Raw genomic sequence first — 27,395 nt, forward strand, 5'->3', positions numbered from 1 at the left:
ACGTGGTCAAAAGCAGTTGTTAACTCGTTAGAAATAAAGGCTAAGTAAAAGATCACTTAATTTTTATACTCTACACTGAAATTAAGTAAGAATGTGATACACCTCAAGATATGGCAGACTGCGCTCTGTAACCGGTGCTTCAGCGGCTACACCAAACACAGTAAAGGGAGGAAAGTAAACTGGTAAATATCAGTAGGGGCAACTTGATGATAATAAACCAGGAATGTGGAAAGGAGACTGGGAAACCTTACCAAGGGCCATGGAGGTGCAAAGGTTGCGGTTTTCCAAAATGCCAACAATGATCTCTTGTTTTCAAAATATTATTTACAAAATCGGCAATACAAATTAACTTCCGATACAAATTCAGCTTCACATTCTTCGACAAAGTACAGTTGAGATGTTCCTAGACAAGAGCTTTGCCTTAAGTTCAAAGAGTTAAGCAAGTACATCTCAGTACAAATCAAATTCCACAAATACAATATTGAAGGTAAGAAGAAGCACAAAATACTATTACATTTTAGAGTGGAATCAAAACTTGCTTTTCACATCTGATCAAAAGAGTGGCGATTAGGCCGAACTCCTGTGCTACACCAAAGAAAACAAAATGGAACTTAAAGGCAGACAGAAAACAACAGTGCTTACCCGAAGGCAGCCCATTCTGGTACCGAGGAGACGTCACGACGTCAAAACTTCGGCAGACTCGGCAGGCCAAGACCAAGACGGCTCAGAGACTTTCAGACCTCAGACCTCTCACGAAATGCTGCCTAGCCCCTTTTAAAGGGAAATCTAGCCTTGGAGTGGCCAATCACAACACAGGAGCTTGCCCGGATTGACCAATCACAACACTTCTGTGGCCGCGATCTTTGAACCATTTTCTCAAACACAAACGATCGCGATCCTTCCATTTCCAGAATATTAAGAACATTTTTCTGGAATGCATAACTAACAAAGGCCAACACATCCTGTTCAAAAATTCGTGTCACAACTTTCTGGACTGTTCCAATTATATAGAAATGTAATCTACTAGTTACAAATACCATATGTTACAAAAATATTTACACTGTACAGTTTAGGTAGTTACATGGAATACAAATAAAATATTCTCTCACCACACTCCAGATCATTCAGAAGATATTGCTAAAACACGGGATTTACAAATAAAATCTCCTACAAACACTTTCCACTTCCAATATATTATTCTACACCTGTGTCAAGCTCGATAGCTGCAGTCGCTCAAGTGTGGCCAGTATCCAGTATTCGGGAGATAGTGGGTTCGAGCCTCACTGTCGGTAGCCCTGAAGATGGTTTTCCGTGGTTTCCCATTTTCACACCAGGCAAATGCTGGAGCTGTACCTTAAATAAGGCCATGGCCGCTTCTTTCCCACTTCTAGTCCTTTCCTGTCCCATCATCGCCGTAAGACCTATCTGTGTCGGTGCGACGTAAAACAAGTTGCAACAACAAGATATGGCAGAGCGCATCACTAATTTCAGAGGTTAGTTTATATTTTCTCGTGTCTGGTTAAATTTATTCCATATAAATTTATAACAAGAATGTTATCATTACTAGCGTTTGGAATATATTTTCATGATACATATAGTACGATTAAGTTAGGTTAGGTGACACTGTTTGAATAAGAATACTGAAACTTTAGCCTCAAAATGCAATCTTTTTTTGGAACGGTACTGTTTTCTCACTGTGTACACTTGTGAGCTCTCTCGTCGACATTCGAAGGCGATGTCGGAGTCTATTAGTAATAGCCGTCGGCTGCTGTTCTCTAAAAGAAAATTCAAAATAAAAGAGGGTAACACGTTTTCATAATAAATGCATAAATGATGTGGCCGATAGCAGTTGTTAAACTTGTTAGAAATAAAGGCTGAAGTAAACGATCTTTAATTTTAATATTATATACTGAAATTAAGCAAGAATGTGATATACCTCAAGATATGGCGGAGTACATGACTGGTTTCAGAGGATAGTTTGTATTTTCTCACGTCTAGTCTAAATTTGGAAAGGCTATTCCCATGTAAATTTGTAGTGAGGTGGTTATCATATCCGTATGTGTGCTTGGAACTATGTTTTCTTGATACTTATACAGTTAGGTTAGGTGATGCTGTTTGAAGAAGAAATCTGAAGCGTTTGACAGTGAGGCCTGTGGAGTGATACTATAATTTCTTTCCCGAATGAAATTAAACACAAACCTTCCTGTAGTATCGGATTTTGAAATATAACAAAAGAGTAAGCCGTAGTGTGGATATATCCACAAAAACGCAAGTTGTGAACAATCTGGTTGCTATTTCATACCGATTTTAATGTGTATGGGGTTTTCCCCAACTTTTAAGAAAATTCGGATATAATGACAATCCGCTATAGCGAGTAAATTTTTCGCCCTTATAAATTCTCGCTATAACGGACTTATACTGTATTTGGGAAGCATAATTGAGGAAGATGGAAGAAACGGGAGCAAATAAATGAACAGGGCAAAAGGCAGAGCAATTTTTTAGGTGTGTAAGAGGTTTGTTATAGAGCATAGAGATCCAAACAGGATTTTATATAACACCTACTATGTTCCCATGGCAACTTATGCATCAGAGATGTGGGTAATGAGGCAAAGAGAATAAAGTAGGGTACAGACCTGTGAGATGAAGTCCCTTAGGAGTAGTAACATGACTGGACAGATGGAGGAATGAAAGAGTGAGAGAAGCAGTGAAAGAGGAACTCATAACTGCTACAACAGAGAGATCAAGATTATATATGGAGAACGAATGAGGAAGAATGTTTGATTTGAGAATGGAAGGAAGGAGAATCTGAGGAGGGTCAAGAGAGACAGATGGCTGCAAGGAGTTAAGGTGGCTATAGAAGCCAGAGTAATCAATTGGAGGAAAGTAGAAGGGAACAATGTGCGCAGACAGAAGACAGACCTGGCTGAAGGCTGGAAACTGTTCAGGAAGATGGAGACGACTACTTAGTATGACTAATATAATAAACACACAAAGTTGTATAAAGATAGGAACATGAGAACACCGAATAGGATGAACATAATGATAGTTCAGTGTAGAAAGAGGGAGCAATAGAAAGATGAGACGAGGACAAACGTGAAAACTCAAAAGGGTAAGGACATAGATAAGCTCTCTCCTAATCAATCCCTGTTCTCCTACATTTATTTGTTCTCAGCCCACAATGAGCTCATATCTTTTTTCAAAAAATGGCTTTCACGGCCGCAGATCTTAAAATCTCTGGAATAGAACCAGCTTTTGGATGGGTTCAAGAACTTACTCTGTACCTTTTAAATACGTATTTGACATATTTGATCTACGACTTCATTATATTTGGATCTAGTGATACGCAGTGCTAATCTCTATAATTACACAGTGCCTCATAAACTGCAACTGAACTCAAGAGTACTTACTCCGTACTACATTTAAGTGTGTATTTGATTCTTCTTCTCTAACATACAGTATGTCATAATAACTTATTTGTTCTAAGACTTCTTCATAGACATGCATTACTGATATTTAAATTATACAGTGCTTCATAAACTACAATTAAAATATATATATTTGACTTTAGACTTCTATATAACTGAAATTTCAACACACAGTGCTCCTTAAAAACTTTAGTGCTTCACTAGCAGAAACCAAACAGAATTATTTAACCTTTGCAATTTATTTATGTTTTTGTAATAAATGCATAAATAACATGGCCAATAGCAGTTGTTAACTTGTTAGAAATAAAGGCTAGGTAAGCGATCGCTTAAATTTTAATACTCTATACTGAAATTAAGTAAGAATGCAATGCACCTCAAGATATGACAGCGCGCATCACTAATTTCTGAGGTTAGATTATATTTTCTCACGTCTGGTTAAATTTTGGTAAGGCTAATCCCATCTAAATTTACAGCGAAAGGTTATCACTTTTCTACTGGTGCTTGAAATTATGTTTTAGGTTAGGTGACGCTGTTTGAATAACAAAACAAGTGTTTGCCACAAAATGTGACCTTCGGTAATGTTTTCTTGCTGTGTGCAGTTAAGAGTTCTTTCGTCGACATCCGAAGGCGATTCACAACTAAGTGCGATACGGACCATGAAGCTGATTTTATGTACAGGCGATGTCAGAGTCAAATAGTAATACCCGTCAACCGTTGTTCTGAAAAGAAAATCATAAATTAAAGAAAAGAACATGTTTTCGTAAGAAATACATATATAACGTGGTCAATAGCAGTTGTTAACTCATTTGAAATAAAGGCTAAGTAAACGATTGCTTAATGTTGATACTAAATACATATTCCACGTCGTTCCATCTTAAGTGAGGGGTCAGTGAACGAGGCTTTTCCACCAGTTGCAGTCTCAAAACTCCTCTCCTTCTTCAGTGCTTTCCAAAGTATGTCCTCGCTGTTCAGTGTCAATCTTCACCATGTCCTTGTACCTGAGTCTCGGTCGCCCTCTTGGTCTTTTGTCTTCAAGTTTTAAATCGTACATTTGTTTCGGTAATCTGTTATCACCCATGCGTCGCATATGTCGATACCATCTCAGTTGCTGCGCTGTTATTATGTCCTGCAGTCTTACAACTTGAGCCTACTTCCAGAATTCCTCATAACGGACTCTGTCCCTCCATGTTTTACCAATCATGCTACGGGGAAATCTCATCTCTGCTGCCTGGATTCTACATCTTTATTTCTCATGGTCCATGTTTCGCAACCATAGGTCAGGATTGGTACATAATAGGTTTCATATATGACTCTCTTATATTTTGTTGGTATTTTCTTGTTCCATATTATGTCTTTCACTATTTTGTAGGAGTTGCTACCTGTCTGAATTCTGTGGGGAAATTTCCTTCTCTATAGAACCAGTATCAGAGATAACACTTCCAAGATATTTGAATTAATGGTTCATCTATAGCTGTTTCCCATCCATTTCAGTGTGTCCCACTGGTTGTCCGTATCTTTTCATGACCATAATCACACTTTCCTCTTCGCTGAAGATTAGTCCATATTCTTTAGCAGCTTCTGTCCAGGAGTTTATTTGTTCTTGAAGGTCTTCTTTAGAGGCTCCCCACAAGAATATATCGTCAGCGAACAAGATAACTTTAATTTTCTTACCTCCAATGGTTTGGTGAACTTTTTTCTGAATCTCATTCATCACAGTGATGAAAAGAAGAGGAGACAAAACATTACCCTGTCTTAACCCAGATTTTATATCAAAGGTTTCAGTCACTCCTACAGGTGTTTTGACTTTACTGCGGGTATCTTCATACAAATTTTTGATCCTGTGTATCACATCATCCTGTATTCCAATTTTCTCCAGTGTTTCCCACACCTTCCCTCTGTTCACAGCATCAAATGCTTTCTTGATATCCAGAAAGGCTAACCACAAATCTTGGTTTTGTTCGTAGCATTTTTCCATTAACTGACGGACGGTAAAGATTAAATCAGTTGTTGATGTCCCAAAGGTTCTCTTCAATAAGGGGTAATCACATAAATGGGATTGTAAATAAAGGGTACAGATCTCTGCACATGGTTATGAGGGTGTTTAGGGGTTGTAGTAAGGATGTAAAGGAGAGTGCATATAAGTCTCTGGTAAGACCCCAACTTTTTTTTTTTTTGCTAGTTGCTTTACGTCGCACCGACACAGATAGGTCTTATGGCGACTATGGGACAGGGAAGGACTAGGAGTGGGGAAGGAAGCGGCCATGGCCTTAATTAAGGTACAGCCCCAGCATTTGCCTGGTGTGAAAATGGGAAACCACGGAAAACCATTTTCAGGGCTGCCGACAGTGGGGTTCGAACCTACTATCTCCCGAATACTGGATACTGGCCGCACTTAAGCGACTGCAGCTATCGAGCTCGGTAAGACCCCAACTAGAGTATGGTTCCAGTGTATGGGACCCTCACCAGGATTACCTGATTCAAGAACTGGAAAAAATCCAAAGAAAAGCAGCTCAATTTGTTCTGGGTTATTTCCGACAAAAGAGTAGAGTTACAAAATGTTGCAATGTTTGGGTTGGGAAGAATTGAGGGAAAGAAGAAGAGCTGCTCGACTAAGTGGTATGTGGAAATTCTAAATTCCCATGGAGGGAATTAGATATTTTTCCACCAATAGAGCACATCTAATTTTTTATCTGATAAGTGGTATGTTCCGAGCTGTCAGCGGAGAGATGGCGTGGAATGACATTAGTAGACGAATAAGTTTGAATGGCGTTTATAAAAGTAGGAAAGATCACAATTCAAGAGGACAAACTGGGGCAAATATTCATTTATAGGAAGGGGAGGTAGGGATTGGAATAACTTACCAAGGGAGATGTTCAATAAATTTCCAATTTCTTTGAAATCATTTAGGAAAAGGCTAGGAAAGCAACAGATAGGGAATCTGCCACCTGGGCAACTGCCCTAAATGCAGATCAGTATTGATTGATTGATTGATTTGATTTACGCTCTATAGTTCTTTCATAAAGTTTACCAACTTGAGATGTTAAAGTGATGCCTCTATAGTTAAAACATTTTTCTATCTCCTTTCTTGAAAACTGGAATTATGATGCCTCCAATCAACTGGTATGTCTCCTTCTTTCCAAGTCTGTAGATCCAATGTTTTCCAGAAATGCCCACAGCCTTGATCATTACTGTATTAATTTCATCAGCACCAGCTGATTTTCCGGTTTTGATGTATTTCCAGGCATATTCCACATCATTCCATGTTAAGTCTAACCCGTTGTCAGAGGCAGACTTCTATGAGGTAGTACTGTTTTTTTGTGTAGGCTGCATGCAATTCACATTTAGCAATTCATCAAAGTAGGTCCTCCAAGTCTCTTTGATCTTATCATATTCAGTGATCAGATTTGCATTATCATCTCTTAGGTATTTGGAGTGTTCTTTATCTCTTTTTCTATTTTTCATCATCCCATATAACATTTTCTTATTACCATTAACATCCTCTTTCAATTCATCACTCCACTTGTTCAATCACTTCTCTCGTTCTTCTGTAACAACTTGTTTTGCTTGTTTTTTAGCAACCCTGTATAGTTCTCTAGGCCACCCCTAGTGGACTGTGACTGAACTAAGAATCGAAGATAACTGATCTTTGCCAAGGGAGAAGTGGCAGAAGAAAGTTAAGATGGAGTGAGCTGTTTCTGTATATTTGTGTAACAATAATTGCGGTGTAAAATTAAAGTGTAGCTAAAGTGGATTCAGTGTGTTGTGTACTTCTCTACATAATTGGTGACCCCGACGTGATTCAGTGACTGAAGTGCGTAATAAACATTGCAAAGTGTTTAAGTGTAGGGTAAGCGTGAAGAACAATGGATGAAAACAACACAACGGGTACGCGGACGGCAAACAAATCTCATTCAAGACACATGATGGGTGACGCTAACAAGGTAAGCATCAAGATCCCTCCTTTCTGGATAGAAAAACCAGAAATATGGTTCTTTCAAGTGGAAGCTCAGTTTTCTATCTCAAGATTTATGCAAGAGGACACTAAATTTAACTACCTTGTGTTTCACCTCGAACCTAAATATCTCAAACATATGGTACATTATCAAAAGTTCGGAACTGAATAAATATTCCGCGGCTAAAGAACGCCTTCTAAATATCTTCAAGGAAAGGGAAGATTAACAAATAAAACAGTTGGTAACAGGCCTAGAATTAAGCGATCTCAAACCTAGTCAGCTTTTAAGGAAAATGCAGTTTTTAGCAGGCGTGAATGTTTTCGAAAAAGTGCTTCGTACCTTGTGGCTTGAGAAATTACCGGACTCTATCAAACATGTTCTAATCGTATCTGATGAAAACTTGGAAAAAATCGCAATTATGGCCGACAAAATCATTGAAATGAGTCCCTGCAGTAAACTTTACGGTGTAGAAAATGGCGGTACTGATGCGTCCCTAAGTAACGATGCTATCACGAAACTCTCTTGCACAGATAGCTGCCCTAGAGCAACAGATAGCTTCAGTGCGCACTTTTAGGCCCTGCAGTCGAAGTTCGAGCCGAAACCGAAGCAAAAAGAAGTACGATCCAAACGGAGAGTACTGTTACTACTGCTTCAGATTTGGTAACAAGTGCTTCCCTGACGAATGGAAGCCTCCATGCTCATGGAAAAATTTGGAAAACTCCAAACAGTAGTAGAGTTGGCATCAAGCTCCACTACTGAAAATAGTAAGGATTGCTGTAAACCCTGTTTATTTGTACATGAGAAAAAGACAGGTTTGCACTTGCTAGTGTATAGTGGAGCTGATATTTGAATAATCCCTATCACTTCCAGTAACAGAAGCTGTGACCCAGCTAATGGCACAGAAATCCCAACTTATGGACTTGGTACACTGAATATTGATTTGGGACTCTGTCTACAATTCCAATAGCCTTTCATAGTAGCTAAAATTGGCAAGGGCGTATTAGGTGCTGATTTTCTGAAGAAGTTCAACTTACTAATTGACCTAAATAAAAAGCAATTAATTGATGGCGAGACTAAACTCTCTGTTAAGGGTGAAGTAACAGCCATCACAGCTGATAATGTTGTTAGCACAATGTCAAAAGCCCAAAATTTTGCCGATCTCTTATCCAATTACCCAGATTTAACGAAACCAAATTTACTACCTACTCAAATCAACACAACATTCAACACTTCATCCCAAACCGAAGGCCAACAAGTATATTGCAAGCTCAGGCAGCTGGATCCTCAGAAGCTACACATTGCTAAACAGGAATTCCATTTTATGCAAAACAGTGGAATTATTTGACCATCAAAGTCACAATGGGCTAGTCCTCTCCAACTGGTCCTCAAAAAGAATGGAACTTTTCGACCATTTGGTGATTACAGATAACTGAACGCACAAACTATCCCAGACTGATATCCAATTCCTCGGATCAAAGATGTTCAACATATTTTGAGGGGTAAGAAAATATTTAGCAAGCTCGACATCTTCAAGGCATATTTCCAAATCACTGTAGCAGAGGAAGACAAACCTAAAACTGCTATTATCACTCCGTTTGGGTTATATGAATTTAATGTGATGCCGCTTGGACTCTGTAATGCACCAAGCAGTTTTCAACGTTCCATTAATGAGGTATTTAGAGGCCTAGACTTCATTTTTCCATATCTTGATGACTGCCTAATTGCTTCAGCATCAGTAGAGGAACATCGTGAGCATCTTAAGATTGTGTTTGAGAAGCTACATGAATTTGGCCTCCGAATTAATGTTTCCAAGTCTGTACTTGGTGTGGAGCAAATGGAATTTTGGGGACACTTAATCACCACGGAAGACTCCAGGCCCTTACTGGATAAAGTGAAAGCGATTGTTGACTACAAACTACCACAAACAGTTCATGACCTTCGTGTATTCTTAGGTACCATTAATTTCTACAGACGTTACCTCAAGGATGCAACACAGTCTCTTTTGCATGCTTATCTGAAAGGTGCTAAGAAGAAAGATAAATGACAAATTAACCAGACACCAGAAGCTATCGCAAAATTTGAAAAATGTAAGCAGGACTTGGCAAGTGCAGCACTGCTTACATTTCCAGACCCAACATACCAGCTGGCCCTGGCAGTAGATGCAAGTGACATTGCAGTAGGAAGTGTCCTGCAACAGTATGAAGAAAAAGGATGGAAACCTACTGGATTCTTTTCGAAGAAGTTAAGCGATTCGCAGAGAGCGTATAGAACCTATGACCATGAACTGTTAGGAATCTGCCTCTCTGTCAAGCAGTTCAAACATTTTTTCGAAGGAAGAGACTTCATAATATATACAGACCAAAAACCACTCACTTTTGCATTTCATCAGAAGAATGAGAAGGCATCTCCACGGCAGCTGCGACATCTGCAGTACATCTCCCAGTTTACAACAAACATCCAACACATTAGTGGCAAGGACAATATCGTTGCCGATAACCTGTCACGAATTAAATCTATGACTGTCATCGATTACGACACAGTCGCTGACAGCCAACGTTGAAACAGTGAACTTAAACAACTTCAAGAGGAAAGTCAGTCACTCATGTTCAAGAGCTACCCACTGCCTTCTGGAAAGTTACTGTGGTGTGATACCTCCACAATCAACATAAGGCCATACATGCCAAAATAATTTCGCAAACAGTTCTTTCTTCAGATCCACATCATGGCGCATCCAGGGAAAAAGACTATGTTAGGCTGATGACTTCCAAGATTATCTGGCCTGGTATCAAGAATGACATCAGAAAATGGATGCAAGCTTGCATGGGATGTCAAAAAAACAAAATAACAAGACATACAAAATCGCCAGTCAGCCATTTTCAAGAACCGGATGAGAGGTTCAGCACTGTTCACATAGACATTGTTGGCCCTCTCTCACCTTCTGATGGCTATCTCTACTGCCTCACATGTATAGATCGCTTCACGAACTGGATGGAAGTAATACCGTTGCAAAATATAACAGCAGAGACGGTAGCAAAATCATTTTATGATCATTGGGTGACGTGGTTTGGAGTCCCAGCAAATCTAGTTACTGACCAGGGCCGACAGTTCGAAAGTCAGCCCTTTAAGAATCTTTCCGAATTGTGTGGTGTGAAGAAGCTTAAACGTACGATACCCTATCATCAGCAGAGCAGTGGAAGTTGAACGTCTGCATTGAACAATAAACTGCTATCAGAGCCCACAACTCTATAAAGTGGACAGGCACCCTTCCAACTGTGTTGCTAGGTCTATGCACATCACTCCGGGAGGACTTGAACAGTTCAGTTGCACAAATGGTGTATGGCACACATATTAGGCTTCCAGGCGAATTCTTCGATAACCCTCCCTCTCATATCGAACCAGAAACTTTTGTCTCCAAACTTCAGCAGCACATGCAGCAACTCAGGCCTGTGGAAGTTAACCACAAAACTTCCCGAACTGTATTCATCCATAAAGACTTGAATAAATTTACTCATGTATTTCTGAGAATTGATAGTGTGAAAAAACCTTTGCAACCCCCATATGAAGGTCCTTTCCTGGTAACTACCAAATCTGATAAATATTTCAGTTACCATACAAAATAAATCTGTGAATGTCTCCATTGATCGCCTGAAACCAACCTACTTCATAGCAGCAGATGATGAGACTTCTACAGCTCATCATGAAGAACGACCAGGTGTCTTGCCAGGACTCTGCCCCCCTGATAGATCACCAGTGTATTCCCAGGACAAACCCAGCAAGGAGAAAGTGGTAACAAAATCACTTGACTGTCAGGTTTCCCACTCGCTATGTAGATGGTGTGTGTGTGTGTGTGTGTGTGTGTGTGTGTGTGTGTGTGTGTGTGTGTGTGTGTGTGTGTGTGTGTGTGTGTGTGCGCGCGGCCATTAGAGACCATGTTAGGTAACAGTTAAATGTTTCTGGAAGCCTTCTTCACAGCCCAGAACTTTAGCATCCTTTCTCTGGCAGCCTGTCTTCTTTCTTCCGTCCACCCACGGTTAAGTTTTGGTTTGTCATGGAATCCCTGAAATTTGTCGATCACTGACCTAAGCTTTGTTTGGTTTGAGATGTCTTCTGAATTTAGTCCTACCTGTTCGAGATCCTTTCTCGCCTCCCTGAACCATTTGTCCGACACTTTAGGTCTGCTGTCTAGTATTGTGAAAATCCTTTTCGTTAGTCTCTTCTCATCCATTCTAAATAAATGCCCATAGAATTTAAGTCTCAGTTTTCTCATGGACTCAGTTAGCCTTTCATTGTCACGGTAAAGTTCTTCCCTTCCTCGCAACCTGTACTGTCCATCCACAATCTTTGGACCCATTATTTTGCGAAGGATCTTCCTTTCGAATGTTGTATATATTTAATATTCTTGTAATTATGGTATACTTTGTTTATGTTTATATTGTCTTTGTATCGTAACTTGATTACTGGAGGGGGGAGAGGTGTAGGTTGCAGTTGTTAACTCATTAGAAATAAAGCCTGAAATAAATAATTGCTTAATTTTTAATATTATATACTGAAATTAAGTAAGACCTTTACGAAAAATCGGATATAACGACACTCCGTTATAGCGAGTACATTTTTCGCCGTTATGAATTCTCACTATAACAGACTTCTACTGTATCTGAAACTTGAGTTGTTATTGTTTTGACTATTTACCGAATAACTACAAAACCAAATGGTAATAAATGTGGTCTGGGTGTAGCCTATTCAGAGAATAAAACCTTCAGCATGGATATGTATTGTTTTATTCTCTGGGCTGTGACCTATTAGTATGTTGGCTATCATCTTCATCAGAAAGCTGTGATAAGTTTAAATTCCTGATATTGTAAAAATAGGGGTTGGCAGCTGACTTACGAGATAATAGTCTCTATTGCATGCTTCCAAAATTGAAAAATATTGGGACTGGAGAATACCTTTTCAGTGATTTTATCTTGGATAATAGTAAATAACTTGTGCATTGATTACTGTTGCCTATTTGTACTAAAGGTAAATAAGTAATATGGCAGAGTACATCACTGATTCGGATGATAGTTTATATTTTCTCATGTCTAGTTAAATTTCGGAAAGTCTGTTCCCGTGTAATTTTGTAGCAAGGAGGTTATAATTGCTCTGTGTGCGCTTGAAATATGTTTTCGTTATATATACACGATTAGGTTAGGTGATGCTGTTTGAAGAAGAAAACTGGAACATTCGTCACAGAGGCCCCTGGAGTGATATAATTTTTTCCAGAATGAAATTAAACATACACTTTTACGTTGTATCGGATTTTGAAAAATAACGATCTAGCAAGCTGTAATGTGGATATCACCCGTGAAAACGCAAGTTTTGAAATAACTTATTGCCGTTTCATACTGATTTTAATGTGTATGGGATTTTTCCCGACGAAAAATCGGATATAACGACACTCCGTTGTAGCGAGTAAATTTTTCGCCGTTATTGTTCATTCTCGCTATAACGGACTTCTACTGTATCTGAAACTTGAGGCGTTATTGTTTTGACTATTTACTGAATAACTGCAAAACCAAATGGTAATAAAAGTAGTCTGGGTGTAACCTATTCAGAGAATAAAACCTTCAGCATGGATATGTACTGTTTTATTCTTTGGGCTGTGACCTGCCAATATGTTGGCTATCAACTTCATCAGAAAGCTGTGATAAGTTGAAATTCCTGATATTGTAAAAATAGGGGTTGGCAGCTGACTCACGAGATAATAGTCTCTATTGCATGCTTCCAAAATTGAAAAATATTGGGACTGGATAATTCTTTTTCAGTGAGTTTATCTCAGATAATAGTAAACAGCTTGTGCATTGATTAATGTTGTCTATTTGTACTAAACGTAAATAAGTAATAGAAAATTGCTCATGCCAGGCTGAATAGCTCACACAGTCGAACACGGCCTTTCTGAGCTCAAGTCAACAGGTTATAGCGAGTATTTGCGAGTATTATAGCAGTATTTGAAGGTGCTCAAATACTCAGGCTCATGTCGGCAGATTTACAATGTAGCAGATATTTATAAATATGCAGATTTAATCACTTGTTTGTATGTTCTGTCTTTCTACTTCATTTTTGTGTGGTGTGTATGGAAGAAAACCAAATGTGTATATTATTCTAAAATTATTATAATAGTAAACTCCTTGAAGGTCAAAATATGTTTTCTTATAGGACTTTAGAGCCGAAGTATGCTGTAATGTTTACTTGGGCCAATCCCCTGGGACCTCGTGAACTTGTGTGGTTGTCAACAAAGAAGAAAGAAGTATCTGATGGCCTGCGCAAGGTAAGGCCCTCACAAGCTTGTTAGTGACCTTTATTTTCCATCTGTCTATGTTTAAACTTTAACAAAATTAGCAGCTCCCACCAGGCTGAGTAGCTCGGATGGTTGAGCACTGGCGTTCTGAGCCCAAGTTAGCTGGTCCGATCCTGGCTCAGTCTGGTGGTATTTTGTAGGTGCTTAAATGCTTCAGTCTCATGTTGGTAGATTTATTGGCATGTTATAGAACACCTGTGAGACAAAATTCTGGCATCTCAGCGTTTCTGAAAACCGTAAAAGTAGTTAGTGGGACATAAAATAAGTAACATTAGTATTATTGTTCCTTGATCAGATTTTATGCATTTTCCTAGCCTTATGAAAATTCTGAATTGATACCTTTCCCGTTAGTTAGGGTCACTTCTGTTTCGGTCCCAGGCATTAAAACAAGAAACCTCGGTTTCATAGGTCATTAGATATTGACCACTTTTACTGTCTATATCAGTTGACAACAGTGATCCAGGCCTCTAAAATAAATCAATATTGTATTAGTTTGAAAGTTCACCTTCAGACTGTTGTTACAATTTGTAAGTTACTCTGATATACAGTATACTGATCATTAAATTTCGTGATTGTGGAGACATTTCAAGATTATGAGAAGCGCAAATTGTGAAACTTAATAGTAGTCCTCTCTGAGCCACTGCCGACTTCCTAATGTTGAGCATACATTCTTGTTCCCTTCAGTCATATCCATACCAGTGGTGTGTTGAAAGAAATAATCTTTCATAAAAATAATATCAAATGGCAAGACTTCACTGCCACAAATCTGTTTTCTGCTGTTCTGTGTTTTGAAATACAGATTCTACTAGTTAAAAATTTTTAATATTTATCAATCATAAGATAAAAGGAAGCCCTGAAGGAGGGGACGCACACAGGAGGATAAACATGACGACAGAGTTGTCTAGTTAGAAGAAGCAACAGAAATAAGGGACAAGGACGAATATGATAACACAAATGGATTATGCTCACACTATATCCATATACACTACCATCTTCATAGACTTTTCCTTCATCAATATCAGTTTTCCCAGATCTATTCCTTCTCAGCCCCAGACACACTTATTTCTGTTTCTCAGTTTTGTTAGACTGAGCGAGTAGATGGGAAGTTGTAACACAAAAGTTCCACGTTTTGTGAGAGACTCTGAGAGCAGTCTGGTTCCATGCGCAGATACATTGTCATTCTCTAAGACTCAGACTGTTTATGTTGATGAACTCGGCTAACAAAATACAGTAGGTAAGGTAAGGGTGTATTCTGCCCGAAGGCAGGTCCGAACCTCCGCAGAGGTGTGCCTGAGCCGGAGTTTATGTACAGTAGAGTGGCCAGTTCCTTTCTGCTCCTCCATTCCCTCACCCCCCCACCAACAGCGTGTGGCAACCCATTCAAATCTTGACCACGCCCAATGTTGCTTAACTTCGGGGATCTCATGGAATCCGGTGTTTCAACACAGCTACAGCCATTGGCAAAATACAGTAGAATGTCCCAATATAGTTTCTTGTTTACTGTTGCAAATGAAACATTGATACTACTCAAACACTTTTGATCTTGCTATCATAGAGACACCATACTCTGCTGTTGGCATTGTGAAAGTCTCCCAAAGTTGTTTTTTTATATAAACTTTGGCTGATTACTAATGGTTGCATGCTGCTTATGAACGTTCAGGTATCTCGCTTCACAACACACACACAACTAAGAATGAAGTACACAGCTGTAGCTGCTACTGTTTCTCTGCCAAACCATTCCGACTGTAGAGGAGAGGGATGGAGCAAACTTCTATTAGAGTACTTGCTCATGGTTTACAAGGTGCATCAGTTCCTAAACTATGGATCATACTTTGCATAATCCAAGGGCTAATCAACAAAGACTGAGACTGATTTTTTCCTGTAGCTTCCGTGATAGTTTCCTATCTGTAACATAAATATTTGAAAAGAGCTGGTTTTTATGTATAATCTCCGTAGGTGGCAGCACTCGCATGTTGGTAGGTTGGTAGTAATGCTCTGTTTTGTAGACGCTATGTGCATTTCACATACCAGACAGTGGATTTACTAGCATGCAGTTTCCCCTCACACTACTGGTACAGCAGCATACTACAAATCAGTATTGGCTACACTGAGGAAGCACATTGCAAAGAAACAATCAAAGTTTTCTCGGACTGTGTGACGACTTCATCATGTCAATACATGGCCTCGCGTCGCAAATCAAGCAGTTGCTGGCTCGATTCAACATTACCTGTGTACCCATCCACCTTATAGCCTTGATCTTGTACCCTGTGATTTTTTATTTATTTCCATCAGTAAAGGCAAAGCTTAGGGGCATTCGATTTGAGAACTCTGAAGCAGTGCTCAAGAAAAGTGAGGAGATTTTCAAGGACCTGAAAAAGAATGGTCTGTAGCATGCGTTCAAGGACTGACAGAGACACTATAACAAAAAGCATTGAAGTAAGAGGGAACTACTTTGAAAAAGGTCATGTAAACTGTGAAATAGAGTAATAAACATCTGTGAAAAAAAAATCTGTCTGTCTTTGTTGATCAGCCCTCGTATAATATGCATTAGCTGAAGATAATTAAGGAAGGTAGTGAGAAGCATTACTAGTACAAAGAGATCACAAAAATTTCTGGAGGTTTCTGGTAATGCTTTCCGTAAGAATCAGCTTTAGAGCGAGCCATATGTGGCAGATGGAGAAGAGTATATAGAGGTGATGGCTAACCTTAGCTTTTAATAATTTCAAGGTTAGAAGAGTAGAAGTATACGAGACAGAGGGGAATTATGAAGGTGTGTTTGTGTGCGTGCGCGCGCGCGGCTCTCTCTCTCTCTCCTTCTGTCTCTCTCACGCATAAAATATTCATTATAAAATTTCAGGGTCGAACCCCTGAACAATAGAATCAAATCTCATATTCTTTAAAGTTATTATTTGTCAGTTGTTCGCTTTGAATAAACACTCCCTTAAACGTTCATCAAGGTGATTTTAATTATATGGTATTCTATGCGCACACTTTATAACAAACCAAAATCCCAGAGACATTGGGATTAGAAATTACTAAAAAATAAAACTCGCCCAAATTGAATGGAAAACCTTTCTGATTGAAAAATTCCCTCCATAATACACTGGTATGAAACAATGATCCAACCCCATTATACTGAGGGAGTCGGTTACAGTGCTCAAACAACCCACAAGAAATCAAACAAACCGTGACATATCGCTCATTAAATACATCATATCTTAAAAATCACTATCTACACCAGGCAAGTTAGCCGTGCAGTTAGGAGCGCGCTGCTGTGAGCTTGCATCCGGGAGATAGTGGGTTCGAATCCCACTGTCGGCAGCCCTGAAGATGGTTTTCCGTGGTTTCCCATTTTCACACCAAACAAATGTTGGGGCTGTACCTTAATTAAGGCCATGGCCGCTTCCTTCCAACTCCTAGGCTTTCCTTATCCCATCATCGCCATAAGACCTATCTGTGTCGGTGCGACGTAAAGCAAGTAGCAAAAAAAAACAAATATCACTACTTCTCAGAAAATGGATTTAAAGATTTGATATCTTTCTCATTTCAGTAATAAAATAATTTTAAATATGCAGTTGACATATTTAGGAAAGAAACAGAGCATCCTTAATTGTACAACCTTATGAATTATTTCGAACAATAATAATATTATTTTAGAACCATTTATTTACAAACATTTCCACTTGTCACACAGTAATTGTCTTCAAAGGGTGACACAATTCAAAACGTGACATTGTTGACAGTGGAAAAATGTTCATTTAACAATTATGATTGCATCATAATGCACTTATTTGTTCCCAAAATAATTAAAATTGAAAGGAATATACAAAAATTTAACAGAGTGATATTGTCACAGATATTAGTAAACACTTTAATTAAACCTTCAAATACAAGTAAGAAATGTCTCAACAATAGTGAAACTATGAGAACGGAAATGATTACATCAGCATACTTAACACATTCACGCCCATATCTGGGTTATTGCCTACACCGCGTGTCCATGCAGTGGACCGTATCCAATGTATCCACGGTAGCCCAAATAAACGCAACTTTGAATTGTAGTTTTTCCTACACAGCTGTGGTCTATATCTTTCACAAACATATGCAAGAGAGATAAGGATAATACCCTTATGAATGCTTCTAATCACCAGAAAACACATGGCCTTGGAGACTTCTCCTTCCAATGAATTTTATTATTTTGTTTCTGAATGTAGGCTAGCACTGGCCAAGCTAGCTGCGTAGTTGGTTTGTGATTGCACAAGCATGTGTATAATCACATTCTGAAGTGTAACCGTGGCATTTAGGGAGAACATAAGTGTTGATGAACTTGCCCACGACCCGTAGGAGTCCTCAAAACCTGGAAAGTCCCACTAAAAATGCCTGCCGCAGACTGTTTATGGATTCGTCGGCCCATACCTGTTGTACTGTTATGCCGGTATTAACAAATGATTCATCTTTGTAAACAATGTTTCTATTTTCATTTTGGATTTTCTTAACTTGTGATAAATACCTACAGTGCCAAAACACAACATCGTCTCTTTCAGTCAGCATGACTTTGTTTCCCCTCTGTTCATAAATAAAATCCATTTCTTTAAGTAGGACGTGGAGTATTGATCTTTTAAAATCTGGGAGATTTGGATCCCTATTGACAGCCGACAGAACAGAATTTAGTGTTGGTGGTCAATTATTAATGAAAAACTCGTGCACTTTCCGTCTAACTGCACTCCATACAAAGTTATTGTATTTCAAAACCCTGCTGTCTCGCCTAGTTGTTTTTGGCATTCTCTTCCTACCTGGTGACAAGAAAGGTCCCTTAGTAGCCTTGTTGCAAACTTTAAACACCGTGGTTCTTGAAATGCCACTTGCTTCAGCAGCTTCCCTCGCAGTCCAATCCACACTTCCCTCTTGATTCTTGGTCTTAATATAATTGTAGACATTACAAACTATCGTTCTCTGCGCCTTAAAATTTCCCCGTGTTTACATTTCACAAACGGAACATCAGCCATATCTTTAATGTCACTTACTTCTACCTAAGTCACTGTTATTTGTTTGTTACACAAAACGATCCTTACACTCCAACACTGTTTCAAATATCATGGAGAGATCTGGACTCCTGCGTTCTGTGGAGCCCTAAACCACGTACTACAGCACACGCGCTGTTCTATCCAACATATTCATAGATTACGTGGAATATAATAAAATAGTGGATAAAATGGATGGATTGATTACATGTTTGAGATACAATGATGATGTATTTGTTATTATCGATGAACAAAAGGTTAAACGTGATGGTATATTAGAGTATTTCAATACTTCGGATAAAAACGTGCATTTTACGATGGAATCTGAAAATGATAGGACTTTATTTGGATTTAACAGTTACCAGAAATTCTGGTTTTTGTGATTTTCAAATTTTCAGAAAAGCTACTCAAACAGATACTATTATCAGAAACGACTCCAATCATCCAGGTCAACATAAAAAGGCAACATTTTACAGTTTAATTAATAGAGCTATGAACATACCTATGTCTAAGAAGAATCATAATAGAGAGATAAATATAATCCATCAAATCGCTCGTAGCAACGGATATTCCAAAAGATTTATTAATAGAATGATGAATAAAGTGAAAAATGAACCCAAAACAACTTTAATTAAAGAGCAAAAAGAGAAAAAGAAATTTGTAGTTCTAACTTTTCAAAATAAGCACTCTTATCAACTGGCTAAAATTTTCAGGAAAAAGAACAACAATGTCACATACAAAACAGATAATAATACTAATAAGATAATTTTCAATTCAGATAAGATAGAGAATAAAATATTTAATAACTCAGGAATTCACAAATTAACATGCCAAACATGTAACCAACGATACATAGGACAGTCTGGAAGAAGTTTGGCTATAAGGTACAAAGAACATGTTAATGCGGTCAAACATAAAAGATATTCGGCAATGGGAGAACATATGGTTGAAATGAATCATAAATTTACAGCCATTTCCAATGACATGAAATTATTGCATCCGGCCAAAAAGGGAAAATTGATTAATGTTTTGGAAAATTTTAGAACTTTACCTTACACAAAAAATAATTTTGAATCAAGTTTAAATGAGAAAAGTGCAGAAGACAACCCACTGTATAGACTAGCATATGATCATTTAAGGAACAAAAAGAAAAGAAGAAAAACTTGAAGATCCTAAATTTATATAGTATTCTCATACAGTTCAACCAAAATTTTATGTATTGATCATTTTTATAATATTTCATAAGTTCTCTTTACTCTTTGATATGGTGTATTAGAACACAATACTTCTTTAAATTGTAAAACAAAAGATTGTGTTATAATATTTTATTCTTTGATCTGACCACTGATGAAGGGAATGGATGAAACTTCCCGAAACATGTTTGGTTTAATAAATAGTTTTTCTTTCATTTAATGAATGTATCGATCAAGGCAGGTTCAAATAAACTATTTTAAATAATTATATTATACATTCAGACTAGTCAGTACGGACCAGACACAATATTAACCTATCATGGTTAAGTTTATTAACAGTGCGGAATTAGAGACGATCGTACCTCTTTCCATAATCAACCCAGCATCCCTTCTGTGCTCCAGCCAAGCCGGACAACTCCCTGGCTGCACACCTGGTTGGCAGATGTTAGGGTGGAGCTTCCTTTGGAAGCTAAGGTTTCTACTGCCCAATTTACATAATTCAGTAATATCTAGCATGCCTTCTGGGAATTTTTATTGTGAATTGTATGGATGCATGGTGAGACGCTCCTGCTGCTCTGTCTGTATTAATTTTCAGTTTCACATATGTTTAATTAACGTTACGAAATCTTTGCTTTCTTTCTGTACTGGCAATCTTCCACCGGATAGTTTATCAATCATACTGTTACAAGATGGCAATAGTGTCCCCTCTCATACCTTTGACTTTTCTACCTCCTTGATTTTAAGTCTATTAATGATATTTTTTCTTTGAACTTCAGAGAAAGACAAAATGGAGTTCAGAATCACAGTGCTGGCCTTCTTACTGTATTATAATATTTATAATAGATTCAAATGATGTTATGCTGGAGATTTGTGCAGAATCTATAATTTCTTATTTATATTTAACTTGGTAAGTTTGTGACTCTGCCCACTTTTTCTTGATTAATTTCTGTGGCTTTTTTACCCTGCTTTATCGGTCGCAGTTTGGTTACTGTTTGGCCGAACATTATGCCACAATGGTATTGCCATATAATTTCACCCTTTGTTTGGGTTTTGCCTATTTTCAACGTCTTGCCACATTATGTGGGTGTTTCTTACCTTATTTGTATGTATCACATCAATGTTGTGGCACAATACGGTCTACTCCAATATTGTTGGTGTGATTGACATCTTAGTTTATACATGCCTGGTATTATGGATATCTTGTCGGGGATTTCTTCAATGTCTTATGCTTGGCCCGTTTTAAGGTCTCTAAGTCTGCTTTGTAAATGTTTACGTGGCATTTATTTTTAAAGCTGTTTTCTTGTGACGTTGTGGTACATCTGGTTTTGTTCATATCTAGTGTGGTAATTAGGGCCTATCTACAGTATTACACCAGTACTATCATATTGAGTGACTTTGCATTTTGGTGCATTTCTACATGGCACAAGATGCCCAGTTCTGTATGTTTGTCATGCGATTGAGTGGAATAGATCGTATTTAGTTGCACAATAATGTAATGATTTCGTGTGGCTATTTCTAGCCGAGAGCAGCCCTTGTAAGGCAGACCCTCCGATGAGGGTGGGCGGCATCTGCCATGTGTAGGTAACTGCGTGTTATTGTGGTGTAGGATAGTGTTATGTGTGGTGTGTGAGTTGCAGGGATGTTGGGGACAGCACAAACACCCAGCCCCCGGGCCACTGGAATTAACCAATGAAGGTTAAAATCCCCGATTCGGCCGGGAATCGAACCCGGGACCCTCCGAACCAAAGGCCAGTACGCTGACCATTCAGCCAACGAGTCGGACAGTTACACAATGAAAGAGAAAGATTTATTTCATGTAGAGTTATTTTATTCTAGATTAATGTTTTATTTTGCTGACTCGTCTTACATCCCATTTATGTCTTGTTATTGTGTGACCTAGCGGTAACCTTATACTTTCTTTTGGGCCTTTTTAGAGATAGCCATTTTATTTTTCTGCGCGAATCCTTTCATTTTTCCTTTCATTTGACACCCGTCCACATGTGATGCATTTTTTGCCCTATTTTATTTTCTTCTTTGCCCTAAGTCATTCTTGAGGAGCCTTTTTTCTCCGGGGTCTGTACCTTCTCCGTGGTGCTTTATACATTAATTTGAAATAAGTTATTAATATCGGAAATATTTCATCTCCGAGGTAAGTGGGATATTATGAGAAGTTTTTCTTCTGATGAAAGAATGAATGGGGGCCCTAGCCCATCTTTAGTACTGAAGTACTGTACACAAATTGTATTATCTTATGAAGGCCGCTAGGGAGGAGTTATGTTGAAAATCGTCACATGCAAGCACTTGTAAATTTAATTTTCTTGTTATGAATTTATTTATCTTCCATTTGAACCTTTTTAACAAACATATGTTTAAGTCTTATCTCTTTCTTTCCTTTGCTGTAGTAAGGTTGGGTTAGTTGGATATATAGGACAAAAGGAGTTCAACTTCGAACAGTTTGTTGTTTGCTCTGATCAATGATTTATCGGATCTGAATACTTTCCACCACATTGCCCCTCTAGTATTAAACTCTGGTACCTAATATTCATCGCCTTGCATTATCACGATTTTGCGTTTTTCTCTGTGTTATCTCTGCTGATTGGTAATGTTGTATCTGGAATAACAAAAGAGAGGGGGGTGTCACAATAGTATGGCTTTTGTTTCTCTAATTAATATGCCGATCTACATGCTAATTTAATTATTTCATTAAAAATTGGCTGGCAGGCTGGGATATCTTTGTTCGAGAAGTTGGCTTGTTACGGTAACCTCCCTCGCAACAAGGTCACATGGTCCATATACGACTTTGACATTTTTAGTCTCTCTCACACAAACTAAGCCTATCTCACTCACTCATTGAGTAGAAAATTTCCATTGCTTCTTGCTTTGCATGTCTCTCGATGTATAATTCCAATGTAAACGGTCCCTTATTGTAAAATGTAAATTTTCCAGCTGACTCAATCTTTATTGCCAGAGTTTTGCCCCAGTGTGCCAATTTTGATTCATCAGTTGGTAACTAGCACACCTATGATGACTCGTAGCCACTGCGTAAGCTATTTGGAGCCACTAGCAGTGCCAATGCACTATGAGAGACTTGGTCTCTCTTGCAAAAATTGATGCCTGCTAGGCCATCAGATTCCCCTATGGGAATCAACATCTATATCATCCCTTGATGTATGGCGTTCACTCCACACAAAGATATAATATTAAAATGTGAAATTCATATGAGTAGGTCGGTGGTTTGAGCATCTGGTAGGGCACAGAATATATGTATATAATGTATGTATGTAATCGCTAGTTCTGTGGATCGGTGGTAGAGATTGGGCCTGCAAAATCTCAAGATTGTGGGTTCAAACCTGACAAAGATAGTCTGATTTTCAAAGGGTGGAGAAAAGTCCATTTGACCTTCCATGTTCTATGATTCACTATGTAAAAGATCTCTGGTGACACATTTGGTGTTCTCTGAACAAAATTAATTAAAACTCTGGCCATAAGTCACCCAACAAAACTCCATTTTGCTCTGACATCTGGTAAAGTAAAATAGAACATAAAAATGTATGTGCAAACAGCCTTAATGGCATAAAATTAAAATGCCTGCATAAAGTAGTTGATTGATTGATTGATTGATTGATTGATTGATTGATTGATTGATTGATTGATTGAGTGAGTGAGTGAGTGAGTGAGTGAGTGAGTGAGTGAGTGATTGATTGATGTAATAATATTTGAATTATAAGTATGACTTGTTAATATTATTCAAATGTTTACAACATTTTATATAATACTGTAAATTTGGGTTTATGCTGGTTATTTTTAGGATGGACTTGGTGAATTCTCTCCAGACCCAGAAACTCCAATGTATTGGGTGTCATTCTTGGATGGTATGCAACGTGTGTTGCTATTCACTGCTGATCCAGCTGTGGCTCGAGAAGCTCAGTCCGCTGGAGAGCTGGAGGCAATAGAGAGAGAAGTCAATGTGGCAATCCATGGAGTTGGACTCTCAGTCGTCAACAATATCTCTCATATTGAGATACTGTACATTGGTATTGCAAGGTACATGATGTTTATGTGTTTTATATCATTTGTATTTAAATCATTGCAGTACTTTTAAAGAAAATTAGTAAAAAATAAACCAGTACAACATGAAACAGGCATCTACCCATCATGTCACATACACATTCAATAGCACTGAGGTTGGGATCTGGTGTGCTGGAGAGCTTCCCTGGAGATGCCTGCAGTGTCCTCCTGAAATATCCCATTTGCAGCAGTCTCAACCACTAGATTGAAAGCCCTGTCCACATATTGTCAGTCATTTTATCCTCAACATGGAACCCTTCCTGCAGGGACACAGGATTAGAAGCCAGCTGTATGCTGACGATTACTAATTGTTTGTCACATAATGTGTGACGCATCAGTGGCTCGAATTTCTGCTGATGTTGTTTGCAGTCTGTCCAGGACATCTGAATCATGTCACATCCTCCTGCGCTGTTGTCTGTCGGTTTGGTTCTGTTGCAGGTGTACGAGCATGTGCCCCTTCATTTGATCACTGCAGCACATTGTATTGTAGATGCATTTCAGTGAATGCGGGCAACTGTAGCCCACACGGATAACTCCATTTCAGATCGATTCTCTCTCAACAGGTGACGCTTATTGGTATCCTGCTCATACCCAATGGCGAGGCATGTTTCACATCTATTTTTGTGAAGTTCTTCAGTCTGTCAAAACTAATGCAGGATACCTGAAAGAGCAAACATTTAACCCCTTCAGTAGCAGGTTCTGCCAGACCTGTGCCAGGGAAGTGAATTTTTTTGAAGGAAATTATTTATTTTCAGGAAGCAAGGAATGAGTAACAATTATTAAGGGAACACATTCATTTATTATTCAAGGTTAATAAAAACTTACTTTACACTCTATTTACACGTTTTTTACAGTAGGCCTGTGATATGGTTTCATAAAATATTGGTGTTTTGAGAATACTGTCCTGTGAGCAATACATTTTCATTTCACGCTTTTGTATTATTCCCAACAACAACACTAACGCAATAAACTGCCAAATTTTGTATGAGTTTGTTTCTTTCCAAAACTGTTCCCTTGTTTTATTTACTTTTAGCATTGGGCGTACAAATTTTTTTCAGTCACTGTCACTGTTGAGAATGCTGGAAAACATTTTCCAAAGAGATTACAGTACCCGAGAAATTACTGAGTGATCGCGAAATGAATACTGCAGCTAAACAGTTCAAAACAGTCAATCGCACTCACCTCTGGTAATAATATAACCCTCACACCAGAATTTCCCGTAAATGGAATTATATTAGATCGCACATTATCCCCAGGCTTAAACTTTTTTCACACGAATGTATATTCAGCATCTCCTACCATCACCTTAGCTTCTGATGTAATATCTTCTTCACTTTCACTATAAATAATAAGAAGGTAATTATCCGAGGAACCATTATCACTACCATTAGAAATACTAATGTCACTTAGAGATTCATCTTTGATGTAATACCGTATTTTGTCTTCAGACAAACATCTTTTTCGTTTCGCGCTCGCCATTTCTGTTTACCTCATCAGCTGCCCGGAGATTGTATATGTAAAGTAGAGAAGATAAGGCATATGTTAGGCCAGAGACATCATGATTACAACTGGAAACCCTCCCGCCATCTGTTGAGAATGCTGGAAAACATTTTCCAAAGAGATTACAGTACCCGAGAAATTACTGGGCGATCGCAAAATGAACACTGCAGCTAAACGAGAATTTCTCGGGCGGTGACGTTATGAGCAAGCGTGCGCAACCCGAGAATTTCTCGGGCGTGCCACTGAAGAGGTTAATAACATTATACCTGAAAAAGATACCACATTTCACATGCAAACAGTTTAGTCGCTGTATCTCACAGACTACGCCTAAACTAAGCTCAAAGAGACTTTGCTTACAGGAGGTGGTTCGTCTGTGACCAATCAGGTGGGAGGCCTGTATGAACATCCAATTGGCCTGAAACTGATAATGTTTATGTACCATTCCATATCTCCAATATTAACAGAAATGATTGATTCCTTCATGGTGTTCCACTTTCTCCTAATGTAATTTGGGCGTGGGCCATGTACCGATCAATACTGCCATGATTGATGTGTACTACCGACACTTTTTGTATAATGTATTACACAATTCTCCAGTAGGACTATCCAGCCTCACAAAGACCCATAATATTACCTTACTCAAATTCTGTAATTGCTCAAGTGGTGTTTTCCTCCAGCCTCCTTGTATGCACAGTGTGGTGCTGGACACTAATTCTACATGTAGGCAATTGCTGATAAATGCAGATATTGGAGATCAATCTTATATTCCTATCAAAGTACATCTCTCTCTCCATATTCAATCACCCCCCTTACCCCGCCTTCTCTACCTTTCACATTTTTTTCAATAGGTCCTGCTATCATTTCCTTGCACGCTTGCAACACCTAGTTTCGAACATCAGCAATGTATAGGTTCATGCCAACACAGTAGAATCCCATAGCAAACACAGAATATATTAGAGGTAATTTTGTACGCGAGGTTACCTTCTAAAGCAGTTGAATCTGAGTTTCATGCATCACTAGGCAGGCTTTAACTCACCACCATGTGGCCTGCCTTTATTGGCATAAAGAGAAGAGCACTTGAAGTATTGTCAAGCAATTGAGCTGAGTGATAAATGGTTCTGCCCCCCCCCCCCCCCCCCCCCCCTCTATCCCTCTCTCACTTGGAAGCAACTCTGTTTCATAAGACATTTCATTTAAGTAGAAGTAATTTTCTTTTCAGTTAAGTTAATATATATTGTAACTTCAAAGTTTTCCAGTCTGTTGAAACTAATTAAATTAATCTTTTTTATTTTTAAGATATATCTGTTATCAATTAAATGTTTTACTTTTCTGGTATTTGTCAGTTTCATTAATCTTGCATTCGTTTCGAGAGACTGAAAAACTTCAAGGTTATATATATATATTTGTTACTTCTGCAACAATTTCTGCCTGAGAATTGCTGCAAGCATTGCTGTTAGTTATATCAAGTATTCAGGTGGTATTTTGAAATCTCCAATAGGCTCTGTAGAATTACAATCTCGTGAGCCTCTTAATGGTGGAAAATGTTAATTCAAGATAAATGGTTTCTTCCCTAATGAAGAAAAATCTTATACCACAACAGTTAGCCCCAAAAATCCAAGCACAGAAGGAAAGCATGTTAAACTATTAGGTATAATTCTAGGTGCAGGGTGGTTGTGGGTGTTTCATATCAAATAGACTATCTAGGATGTTGTATTTTCAGTTATTCAAAATATACTGTTCTAAAATGTTTCTAATGCATTCTTAATGAATTTTTTCAAAGTATCTTCAGTTATGTCTTAGTGTTGTTTGCATATCGTAAGTGTTTTTAAAATACAGACAGGGACTATTTGCATAATTGCAAATGTTCCTCCAAAGAATCATTGTAACCTGTCTTTATT

General features: G+C 38.3%; 1 protein-coding gene across 1 annotated transcript in view; it reads left to right on the forward strand.

The window, feature by feature from the left end:
• LOC136884060 (intermembrane lipid transfer protein Vps13) overlaps nt 1-27,395 on the forward strand; it is an 816,621-nt gene that overhangs the window by 638,230 nt on the left and 150,996 nt on the right. Inside the window, exons 44-45 of the mRNA XM_067156088.2 lie at nt 13,574-13,685; nt 23,738-23,973. Coding sequence (XP_067012189.2) covers nt 13,574-13,685; nt 23,738-23,973 — 348 coding nt within the window. The remainder of the gene's footprint in view (nt 1-13,573; nt 13,686-23,737; nt 23,974-27,395) is intronic.

The sequence above is a fragment of the Anabrus simplex genome, chromosome 1 (assembly GCF_040414725.1).
Source record: "Anabrus simplex isolate iqAnaSimp1 chromosome 1, ASM4041472v1, whole genome shotgun sequence".
NCBI lineage: Eukaryota > Metazoa > Arthropoda > Insecta > Orthoptera > Tettigoniidae > Anabrus > Anabrus simplex.